This window comes from Labrus bergylta, chromosome 22, assembly GCF_963930695.1.
Source record: "Labrus bergylta chromosome 22, fLabBer1.1, whole genome shotgun sequence".
NCBI lineage: Eukaryota > Metazoa > Chordata > Actinopteri > Labriformes > Labridae > Labrus > Labrus bergylta.
Window position 1 is genome coordinate 13,822,672 of NC_089216.1, and position 12,728 is coordinate 13,835,399.

A 12,728-nucleotide genomic window follows, 5' to 3' on the forward strand; every position below is an offset into this window, starting at 1 on the left:
GCTCTTGGCCTGAAAAAGGAGACTAACAATCGAGTTTTTTACGTCCAACTGAAGAAATTCAGAGCCGCTTCAGAACTCGTAAGGTTCCTGACATGGCGAGCTTTTGGCCGTCTGAAAGAGAAGCCTATGAAGATGAAATTGCAGAGGAGTCTTGTCTGATCATTCGTGCAGCATGGAGCGGGTCAAGAATGTGTTCATTTGCCCGCGGTGACCTCAACGCTCCCTGTTTTCATTCACTTCTGGAAGAAAACTGCCTTGGCTTGAGAGTTTTTCTGTCTCCCTTCTTTTTTTTTTTTTTGTTGTTTTGACAATCCCCATGGAAAGGAGTCAACGGATAGAAAATAATGAAGTTGGAAGCCTGACCTTGATGAAGGAGATGAGGGGAGAAGTAAACAGGGTCCCTTGGCACAGCTGTGCAGGGTGGAAGGAAAGAAAGGATGAAGACTTTGGAGTGAAAAAAAAAAAAACAGACTGTGTGTTTGTTGTATTCGCATGTGTTTGTCTGGCTTTGGTTAGTACCAATGCCTGGGTGATTGTGTGTGTGTGTGTGTGTGTGTGTGTGTGTGTGTGTGTGTGTGTGTGTGTGTGTGTGTGTGCGTGTGTGTATTGGGGAGCAGAAGTTGCATGCGTGCATCCATGCGTGCGAGACAGAGGAGCAGCTGCCGTGCGGGGCGATTGTTCAAGCACATTGTGCGAACATCGATTGACAACAAGCGAGTCGGAGCTGAATGGAACCATTTGCCTTTGTGGCCATTTAAACATTACACAAAACACAAGCGATCAAAACTTGATGGATCATGATGAAGTAAGAAAGGAAAAAAAAAGTCAAATCCATGAGTCAAAGTTTCCAAACTGGAATTTTTGTTTGTTTTTTAAGCTCCAAGGTCGAGATTTGTCATATTCTAAAAATAAACTCAAACCGTTATTTATTCTTGCCTGTAGCCCACATGAATTAGAATCTAAACTCAAACCAACCCTTTCTGCCGCTCTCGCCACAAATCACAGTCACAGTCAGGGCTGCAATTACCTGTCGCTAATGATGCCCATTCCAGCGCTGAACACCAACGCAATCCATCTGTTAAACCTTTGTTCTCCCTCTTTTTGCTCACAAGTCCCTAATTTTCTTAAAGGTCTAGGGGCTTCCTATAGAGCACTGGTGGTGTCTGTGTGTGCTCATGCTACAACAGGAGGGGGAGTGCTAATGACAGTAGTTAGCATCCGCTCAAGAGGCTGAAGCAGTTTGCCAATATTTGCCCTAACCTTAGATGATTGCGTTTGCTTTACACTCTGGTATTTAACTCATGGCCTTATCCAGAGTGACCTAGCATAAGTGAGCAAACCAGGAAGGCACAGCGTCTTCCTCAAGGGCACTTTAAAAGGAAACTTAGTGCTGTCTTTTTTTTTTGTTTTTATGTGATTGCAAGACAACACCTACACCAATTACAGGCTCTCAGACCACAAGGCCACCCTGCTGCCTGCTTAAATCTAAACTACAGCTCCTCTTATTCTCACAGTACAAACTGTTAACCCCTTTAAGACTGTACAAACACGCTGAAATGATGTGAATTTTAGAGGTACAAGAGAGATTTACAAAAGAAAATCCTGGGCTAAAAAAGAAAAAAATAACAACCAGCCAAATCTTCACATGCTCTCACTTACTTTCAATCTCACTTGTGAGGCTGCCCTTCCATCTACACACACACACACACACACACACACACACACACACACACACACACACACACACACACACACACACACACACACACACACACACACACACACACACACACACACACCAGTTCAAGCTGATCTCACTAAAGATAGCGGCGCAGCAGTGGAGCATGTTGTTTCTCTTGGATGGAGACTGATTCATGAATTGACCTTGACTCTGTTTCTCCAACAAATCTCGTCTAAAGCACCAGTTTACTTTGCAACAGAAAACCTCTGAAACCGTGGAAACGGAGAATTGACAACATGTGTGCACTGAGCTGATCTGAAGAGTGGCGGAAGATTGTGTGATTATGTGTATTGGGACGGATAGCTGATTGAAAATATTTAAATTGGACACTTTTTCTGATGTGAATGTGCTCCTTTTCTTTTGGGCGGGGGGGGGGGAGGATTTTAAATATTCCATCTTTGGGATTTATTTCTGTTGGTATTTTAGGCTGTTTTCATTCTCAATTTCGATTTGATTGACAGGCTGCTCCGTGTTTTGATCTAACTCGATTGCTATCGGCCACCCCTGTCGTATTACACTAAAATCACACCAAATTCAAATGAGCCTCCTTGTTATCTACCTTAGCGAGTAAATGGTTGCCTAAAGCTGTAATCAGAGATCTCAAAAATCTACAAGGTAACCCAAACCGCTCCCATTAGAAGTGTTTTAAATCCCTTCAATTCTCACCCTTCAAAAGCACGCATTGGCACCTTTTTCAACTGCTGGTTTGATGTGCACATCTGTTGGGGTTCACCTGACGTTCCATATCCTGTCTCGGGTCATTTGAAGCCAATAAAAAAAGACATTACACTCTCACTATAACCCGTCCAGGTGAAGCCTTCATCTTCTGCTTCTGGATGCAACTGGACAGGATATTGACAGCATTGTTCTTAAAGACGTTAAGACATCATCCACAGAACAACTTCCATGGAAGAAAAAAAAAAAAAGAGAGGATGTGTATCTTTAAGCCATTTGAATATCCTTATCCTAAGCTGCAGCGGGGAAGCCTCTGCACTTAGGCTTAGCACTCTCAAGACAGCTACTCCTTGTTAAGCGTCGCCTCAGACTCCTCGACTATGAATGGGACCATTACCCCCATCTCTCAATGCACACCCAAATGCACACACACACTCGCACACAAACACTCACACATATTTTAGCCCTGGTAGGGAAGTAGCTAATGCTAGCTGTGAGAAGGTTTAGAAAGGGAAGAGATACAGTTCTGTACCTAAGGGACTGCCTTTACAACAGGCTCCATTGCTTTCCATTGCGCCCACTCACTCTCTCTAGACTGCAGTCTTTTCACATTACAACCTACAGAACATCACTTCCATCTCCCTGGTTGTGGGAAAAATGAACTCCTCCGTAAAGGGCCTCAAGCCAAACAAGAGCTGCAAAGCGCTACAACAGGTATCTGTTCAGGTTCTAAACAACTCAACCGGGGTATTAACCCCCCATTGCTCCTCCATCATTGCTTTGTCTTTAGAGATACAGTACTTGCCAGGGTGTAGATATCTATCCTGGTTGAAGCCTAGTCGACATAATGGAATTTAATGAGAATCGTAAAGTAAAGAGCTGCACACCCAAAGGAAAAAGACAAGTCTGAAAGGTGTTGATCTTAAAGAATATATCTGTTTCGTTAGCTCCCTGGTGTAGTCCCTTTGATCAAATAGCTCCTGTGGTTTCTGAAGCAGAACCCCAGGACCCATAGTAAATCCCAGACCTTGTCTTCACGTGATGCTCACATGTGGAGGGGCCCTTACCTCTGATAAAAGTTGCAACAGCTACTACACCACATCACACCTAACACAACTCAGAACATACAAACTACTGCCAGAAATCTCCGAACAAAAACACTAAAAGGAAATTGTGATTGCAAGTATAGTAATTAGGTCTTGAGCCTCATTGTTTTGGTTTGTTTGTAAGACTCTCTATACTTGGATGGTTACTTGATTTGCTCTAGGCGTTATGTGAGTGTGTGTTTTTTCCTACATCTTAACGACTTCTAAATCTCCTTTCAGTGTTTGCCCCTACCATTTTCCATGTGCTCTGCCTCACCGACACTGCCATCCGGCGTTGTCCTCTCGTAGCTGTCCTCCGGCAGGGGAAGGGCGCCCAGGCGGGGCCCTGATGAACTCTTGCTGCTGGGCGTCTCCGACTCGTCCAGGCCGCTGTCGTAGCAGCTCTGCAGCGATCCCTGCTGGTGAGGGTCCTGGGGCTGGCTCACCACCGAGAAGGTCACTCGGCGAAACGGCTACAAGAAAAAACCAAACGGCCGGGGGTCACTATAAAAGGGACTGCTGGTACCTTATTATTATTTTTTTTTTATTGTTTGAGGACATAGCTTGGGGGTTGTTTCCTCAGGATTTTCAAGAGGGGTTTGGGTCAGGATGGAAGAGATAGGTTAGGTGGGAAAAAAAAGGGGCATGGGTAAGGTTGGAGTCTGGTGGAGTCGAAGGGTTCTAGCTAGATTTGAAAGATTCTTGGGGGCCAACTTACATCTAAAAGCTACCTTAAACTCAATTCCTACACTCCAAAAATAAGACGTCTAACCTAATCTACTGTCATGATAGCCAACAAAAGAGTTTTCATTACCACAGTCAAGGTCCTGCCTTTTTTCCACCCAGAAAATACTTTAATAGTTAGACCTTGTAGGGATGTGGAGGAGGCTGTACAAAGGGAGCCTTTCACAGGCTTCCTAGAAGCTCAGGGGACCCAACAGACATTGCAGCTGGCCAAACCTGTGTGTTTAATACAACTAGGAGGGAAGAATGCACCAGCCTCGTTCTCCTGTTTATTTGTGCGCTTAAAATAAAAAAGAGGCCAAGGTGAGCAAGAATTCGGCCTTGCAGGAGGTCCGATTTGTTGCTACAAAGCGAAAGCACAATAGGCAAAGACGACCCAAGATACAACCGGGCACATGGACTGAATTACATTTAAAAAAAAAAAAAAGGGTTTGCTGGATGAGCTGTTATTTCACACGGCCAGTATGTGTAGCCTGCTCTAACACATTAATGAGCAGTGGTCTGAGTTAAACAGTTGCAGAGCATGTCATTAAAACGCAAAGGCCCTCTTTCTCACTGTCTTGGTCCGTTTCTTTTCCTTCCCCTTTAAATCTCTCAATCCCTGTCTGAGTTTTTTTTTTTTGTATGGCGAAAGAGGGGAGATGAAAGAGGGAGAATGAGCATGAGGCGAGGAATGAAAGATCAGGCTTGGTCATTACCAGAATAAATGGCATAACAAATGGCTAATGCCATTCATTAATTAGATACGAGCAGCCTCTGTTGCGGCGCACCTTCTTTGCTAGACCTCATCACTTGCTAATGTTGTCCTTCTTTTTCTGCTTTGTCCCCCCCCCCCCGTCCTCCCTGTTTCCTCGTTCCATCATGAGGATATTAAACGGAACATAGGCTCATTACTCAAAAATGTTCTCCCTCCTTACGTTCGTCCACGTTCGTCATACCTGAAGTAAATCTGTAATCGGCCTCTGTAATCAAAAACTGTGTCTACAGTCTAGCGTTTCATCTGAAAGGCTAATGCCCAAAAAATCATGTCAAGCTCGTAATGTGTTGACAGATATTTGGAAAATGTATGAGTTCATGAGAAAAAAGAGTGGTAAATGAAGTACAAACAAACACACACAGAGATATAAGGGACATCCTCAGCATCCACTGATAGGTCACCTTTTCTATGTGAGCCTCTTTTGTTATTCTATCATCTTTAGACACTTTCTGTAAGCGCCTCTGAGCCTCTGCCAGGCACACACTGTGAAGGATTCACTTCTTTGATAATGAAATTTCACCACAAGCCAATGGGAAGAAAAAAAAATGGGCTTCCTTTTTGCATGCGTGGAAAACAAATTTGCATTTATTTATATATTTCCGCCCCGCTCCTCTTTTCTCTGGCTGGCTGGCTAACACAACAATCTTGGCAATAAATCATGTTTCCATGTAATTACAATCAACACTCAACAAATGAATTGGTATAAATATTCATGCAAATTTCACTTGGATAGTCAAACATTTGTTGCATAATTAATATCGAGGCCCAGAAGGAGAGCTGCTCTCTATAAGTGTAATAACACTTGAATGCTAAGATATGAAACATGTTTTTTTTTTTAATAGTTTTTATTTGGGTTTTGTTTGTTTGTTTGTTTTGACTCCATTTCTCTGACACACTTGTTTGGTGCGAGGTGCGTTTTTAACAAGTCCCCTAAGCTTGCATGTTGTTATACAATAAAGAACTTTGTCTTGATCAGTTTTAGTGGAGTGCCATACTCCTCGAGAAGCACACTCCCTCTTTTTTTTTTTCTAATGATACAAATTAAACGACTGTTGCCTAATGAATTGCTGGTGAGACCGTTGCAAAGAAAAGAAACACTCCAGCAAAGCAGGCACCGAGGGGAAAATTGAGTTTGGGAGAGAGAAAAGAAGCTGACGGGAAGAGAAAGGGAAAAAGAAAAGTTAAATGAACAAATAGATTTTTTTGTACACCTGAATTTCCCTTATTTTCACTGGAGGGAGAGCGAGATAGACGAGAGGGAAAAAAAAGGTAATTTGTTTGCAGACCAGAAATGGAGTTCATGCGGTGATCGCCGGAGGCTTTGGATTAGAATCTGCAGCAACCACCGTCTGCACAGCGACCTTCGCTCCCTTCATTCTGTGTCTTTTAAATAAATGAATAAAATAAGAAGCAAGACTTTCTAAGTCGTTTTTTTCCCCCCCTTATATGTGTTTGCATGTCTAGGTGTGTGTCTGGACTGTCTCACAATGGCAACCAATGTCTTTTATCCTGACTTCACATATTCAAAGGGAAGAAGATTTTGGTGCCTTGTTTCATGGCTGAAGGATGAAATTAAAAGCATTATGTGCCAGACACACAACTCAAAGGAGTTGACAGCTGGGGGATTTGCCAATCAAAAGATACTTTCCTGCATGAGCAATGGCGAGGGAGATTTTTTACATCGGAAAGGGATAAAATCAGCCTGTTGGCATAACATTGAAGGTGTTACCCTTTCTGCCCATCCCCCACAGTTTGCCCTCTATTACCAGACACTGGACATGTTCAGACCTGGTGCCTTTTGTCGAGGCTGACTGAGTACATGTCCTTTTGATGCCGTCCACTCTGCCTCCTACCATGACCCCTTGCCCTCCAGGTCCACTCTGCTGCCAATCAATTTAATAGCCGCTGAGTAGGAAACACAAACACACACATACACTGAAGAGTCATGACCTCGGTCCCATTTGATTTGAAAGAAAGGCACTTTAAATGAAAAACTAATACTCGAGAGTCAATTATTTTTATTGACTGTCTGTAATGTGATGGATGGTTCCAAAGCCTTGTATTAAAAGACAATAAAAAAGCCATAACCAAAGTAAACTATCAAAATGACAACTACACACCTTAGTATCCGATCATAACATTAAGAAGCTGAGCTCCATGCTGTGCTCTGCCATAAAGTGGACGAGCTTTCAATGAATGGCTTTCATTACATGTTAGCACTAGTTTTACTTTATCTTTACCAGATGCCGGGACCCCTTTTGGGCTCCCAACACTGGAGAACCTCTTGAGGGTGTGCCTGTGATTGAAAGCCAGCTGTGACAGCCACGGGTGATTGAGCAAATCCGTCATCCCACAGAATGAACAATGCAAACAAGCCACAGGTTTATTGGGGAGCCCGTGGCCGAAGCCTGGCCGGGCCTATTTCCTGGACGCTAAACGGGAAACACATGGGCTGCCTGACTTAAGGGGACCTGGAGCCAATAAAAACAGGGACGGTGCCACTCATGTCAATAATGTGTGACCTCCTGGATTTGATTTTCATTTCCTGCTTCCCGCAAACTAAACTGTGCAGCTGTCAGCAGCACTCTGTTTGAGCCTTGCTTCTTCTTTTATCTTCATTGTATTTGAAGTAGAACGCTCTGCCTTTGCATGAAACATCAGAGTTGCTCGGATCAATGGCACAATTTGAAAACGCAGTCAAGACACATTACTTTAGGCTATACAGTAGCTTTAATGTCAAGTGATTTCTAAAATGCTGTCATTATCTGAACTCTGCTCCAATTGGCATGCCAAATGGTGCTCAATACTTATTCAACATAATACAGAACACCCAATTGAGACTGTGTTTATACTCTACAGCATCTCCTTGTCCATTGAGGAAGACTTTACAACCTGTGTTCCCTGGATGTCTGGATTCATAATTGAACCCTTTCCAGAGCCGTTGGACACGGTCAGTGATAATGGAGCGATGGAGGAAGGCCTGGTTTGGAAAACACAGTGTGTGTAATTTCAGCTGTAAATACCTTTGGCGGATGGCAGTGACCCTCTACGATGAACCACAGGAAGTAATTGTGGCTGGGCTACACTTGGGGGAAAGGGGACCAAACATAAACTGCAGGGCCAGTGTCTTATTGCAGTCAAGCAAGAAAGAGGGAGGTAGAAAGAAGAGAATATGTGTAAGTGAGATGGAAAGGTAGATAAAGAGGCCAGTTGAACACAGAAAGACTCGGAGAGAGTGAGCGAAGGAGTGACACACGAGTATGGCCACGATTGCCAAAAGTGCCAGTCTGTAATTAAGAAGCCTTGTTTCATTTTTAATGGGCAGCCAGACATAGACCTGTGATATGCCACCTGAGACGTACAGAGAGTGCCAAATAGCCACGGAACACCAAACGACATACTTGCTGGGATCTTAAATTGGTTCAACCCAATCGCAGCTGCTGGTCAGGCTTGGTGTAATTCCAGAACTGTGAATTAAAAAGATCACGATACTGAAGGGATAAATGAGACAAATGCCCTCAAGGTGAATGTCTGACTGGAAATCAATCGGAATCTGATCAGGGTGGATTCAGGTTCAGGTTTGGGTTTGGGTTGATGCTCAGTTGCATTTAATTACCATGTAACAGGCTAAGCTAGGCACAGAGCAGTGATGCTGCCTGGTTTCCGCAAACAGAACAAAAGTGACTGAGAAGGGCTCTCAGGTGGGTTTTGGTCTGGGCCGAGTAAGTTGAGGGAATTTTACTGGAGTGGTTGGCTGCAGCTTTTGTTAGTGCAACCCCTGCTGACTCTCAGGTATCATGTTCTAGCCTGACTGATAGCTTTGGCCCTGTCAAGCTCCAGTGCTTCTCTTCACTTCCTCCGGTTTCCCCCGTCTTCTTCAAACTTCACTACCCGGCGCACATTCCTCCCAGGTCACCATGGATGAAGAGGGGAAACCGGGGTAACATTTCCAATAAACACCCAAGACTCCAGGAGAAAAAGGAAGAAAAACAAAGCAGAGATAAGAGGCTCTCGCGAGTTCATTGTCTGATGTTTTTTTCCCGACATTATCTTCTGAGTCAACAGAGATGCAAAGGTTTTTTTTTTTGGGGGTCGTGTTCTACTCTGCTGATTTTGAAAGAAAGTAGTTTTTCACATCCTTTCAGGCAGCAAGGCGCACAAGGGTATCCAGCTGGCTCTGAGTTCAACACCTTAACTGTGTACACAATAATGGATTTGAAAATAATAATGGAAGGTGCGATTAGATTAGAAAGATTTGAATGCCAACCTTCAGTCAAACTGATGTGTGTTTATGAGCTGTGAGGTCATAGAATACACAAAGGTACCAAGCTAGATAATAACAATTTCAAACACCTCGAAAAATACTTTTATTACAGAAGGTGTAGGCATTACGGGCAACAGAGCACACAGTCTCGTTAAGTATCGATGCTATTAGCACTCTCTTGTGGATCTTTGAAATCATGAGGGTATCTTTTACCTTCCCACTTTACCATGTGGTCCTTTTATGATCTGACAGCACACCGATCAATCGAATGTTCTTCAGTACTTGTCCACTGAGGGTCTTCTTTGAGTCTTTACTGACCCTTTATTGGAGTCTTTGGCAGAAGAAATAGCTGTGTAAATATATGTGCCCCATTAAGAGAACACTATGTAAAAAAAAAGACAGCAGGAAACCAAAGATATGATAGTTCTAATGCTTTTGAGCATTGCACAGTTGGGGCAGTGCCATAAAAAGTTGTTGCTAGGCAAAAGAAGTTCTGCAATGGAACTCTTGGGGAAACAATCTTAGGCTCAGAGCTTGTGCGTTGGGAACAGCGTTGGATTGAGAAAAAGGAAGTGGGGGAAAAAAGCTGCCAAAGTTGGAGAGTATAATAAAGGGAACTGGGTAACAAAGGAAGGGAAATAGAAGATACAGAAATGAGAAAGAGGGTGATCCTTCCGTTTCTGAATCTATTTTCCTCCACATCCCGCTTTAGTCTTTTCTTTTTCCCAATGTGTTTGGAATGCCTTTGGAGTAGTTCCAGTTAGCACTTTCCTATTAGCATGCACCCCATGCACACAGCCGGAGAGACGGACCCGCAGGAAGAGAAAATATAGAGTGGGGGGGGGGGGGAAAGATCACACATGGTTACTTTCTTAAAGTCTGGGCTAAACTTTTAATTGCTCTTCAAGTGGCGGATTAGGCCACTGGTGTAACAGAGATACTATTCTAGGGGGATGCTTTTGAACATCTTCAGAAGCTTAGTCCAACCCCTGACCTGCTCTGAATGGCAAAGGAGAAGTGTTTCTTTTTCCTTTTTTCTGAAGTTGATGGGCTGGGTGGGGGGGGGGGGGGGGGGCAGAGATGAGTTGAGGGATGTTGGTGTTGAGTTGTAGTGGATTAGCTTCAAGCCGACAAAATAATGTCCTTCCGTGGCGTGCTGCTGTGACGTTCTGCTGCGCTGCAAGAACACCAACATAGCAAGCCTAGTGAACATGTACGCTGATAGCAGCAGGGCTTGAAAAGAGGGGATCAAGGAAAGCTTCATAGTTCATAAAGGGGTGCTTGTCATTGTCAGCACAAAATATGGAATGCATGTCCACTTATGCTGTGGTCAATTTTTGTGGATGTTCCAGAGCAACATCCGTGAATCATGTTACACCCTCTCATTACAAATGAATGGAGGCCGTCTCTTGTGTCACCCATGTTAGAGCTACTGCTGCTGACACCAGTGCTGGCAGACACTGGGAATGACTGTCACCCAAACCCTGACACTGGTGTTGCTAACATACAGTCTGCCTGCAAATCATGAGTTTGCGTTTCCTACTTTTCCGACTTCAGATCTTGTTCTTACACTGACAACTGAATGGCACACCACTCATTGTGGGAAAAGCAAGTAGAATAGCTCCCTGACCACTCAAGCATGGTGAGTGCCTCTTGTCTTTCAGTCAACGGTGTATGTGTGTGTGTGTGTGTCATGTATTTGGCATTGTCATGTCATTTCACATGTCACCCTGCCATCAGCTTAGGTTCCAGATTCTGGCATTGGCAGGAGGGGTAGAGGGATGTAGGTGTCGTGTTTGGGGATCCATCACGGTACTAGCAGCACCGCATCTGACCAACGGCCTACTACTGTCAGCTTGTGACGAGCCTCGGGGGCTGGCGCTAACGTTAGCTTGTTGTGACACGGGTCTGGGTGTCAGCACAAAGCATGACATGACATGACATCAACGAGTTGCGCTTCAAGTTGGCGCAAAGCGGCCAAATGCCAGAACTGAGCAGTTGTGATATGAGCCACAGCAGCTCACTTTTTTTTTCTTGTTTTACTTCCTGTCCGTTCACATGCAAACACCGATTTGTAAGCAATATAATGATATATCTAAAGAAAGGAACGTAACCGTCGAGGGATACAGGGATAGACTGATAGTGCAGGGATACGGAAGGAGAAAGAGACACAGGCTGATAAACGATGCTTTATTTACCATTCTGAGTCGCTGATGACAGATAACCTGCATTTAGGGGGATCAGGGCTGCCATCCAAGCAGACGAAAGGGAGAGGAGGGAGATAGATATGGGGGAGGTTAGAGAGCATATCCAGCTTATCCACTAATGAGGCCTTCTATTTGGGAACAGTCACGCAGGCATGTATCATTCAAGTGGGATAAGGAGTGTTCAAAAGATGCCCTGGACAGGCGCACACAATGGCATGGACCTGCTCTACAAAATGCACACAAGGAGACCACACCCCCCTTTTTGTTTTATTCAGGCAGCACCGCCATGTGGTGTGTCCTTGCCTTGATGTAATGAAACTGAATGTCCCGATCATATCACTCACACACACACACACACACACACACACACACACACACGGACACACACACACACACACACACACACACACACACACACACACACACACACACACACACGGACACACACACGGACACTCCCTTACAGGTCCCATCCACCACCTGTTCCTGACAACAGCAGCATAGGACAATTACAATTCAAACAATTACAAGCGACAATTATAACAAATGAGTAATTAAACGCGCATGTCAGGATAAATAAAGTGACAGTAACAAGAGAGGATGGAGCCCCAAAGCCCCAAAGGCAAGCGTTGGAAATAATGAATAAAAAGGAGCAGGATAGGGAAGGGGGGTTGAAAGTGTGCGGTCGCTAACATGCTCCGCTCTGCTGGTGAGACATGAGAGTTATGAGAAATGGAAAGCCGTCACACGCACACACACGCGCACATTTAACAGACTTCAAAACTTGGCGTTGAAAAGATTTTTTTTTTTTCCCCCGTCATGTCGCCCCATCCCTCCATCTACCCCCTTGTTCATCATCTCACCCCCCCCCCCCCTTATCTCCTTACTTCCCTCCTTCCCTATCTTTGCCTCCGTCACTCTCGCCCCCACTCCCTCCCCACCTCCGCTATCTCCGCCGAGATCACGCAAGGTCAAACCTTCCCCGACATTTGATGGATGAAAATGGAATTAAGATGAAAGCACACTTTCAGATAATGAAGATATGCGGGCGGGAGATTAGGAAAAGCTGGGGAGGCTGGTGAGGTGCCGACCAAATTAATATTGAAATTTATGTGTGTTTGGCTCGAGCCCAGACAATCCCCATGTGGTATTTTCACCGGGGGGGGGCAAAAGTGGAAAACATAACAAAAAAAAAAAAAAAAATGTAATAGCATTTGAGAGGGGGAATGTGGAAAGGCGGCAGCTTAAGTCATTC

At 44.4% G+C, this 12,728-nt stretch overlaps 1 protein-coding gene across 6 annotated transcripts in view; it reads right to left on the minus strand.

Moving 5' to 3' along the window:
* Window positions 1-12,728, minus strand: part of pcdh7b (protocadherin 7b) — a 112,376-nt gene that overhangs the window by 54,325 nt on the left and 45,323 nt on the right. For 2 of the 6 annotated variants that reach the window (XM_020629160.3, XM_065950151.1), the window contains exon 2: window positions 3,779-3,974. The exons of 2 other annotated variants lie outside the window; for them this stretch is intronic. In XM_020629160.3, the coding sequence (XP_020484816.2) occupies window positions 3,779-3,974 (196 nt within the window). Of the gene's footprint in view, window positions 1-3,754; window positions 3,975-12,728 lie in introns of all 6 variants that reach the window. 2 more of the 6 variants (XM_020629159.3, XM_020629162.3) reach the window with 1 other exon arrangement.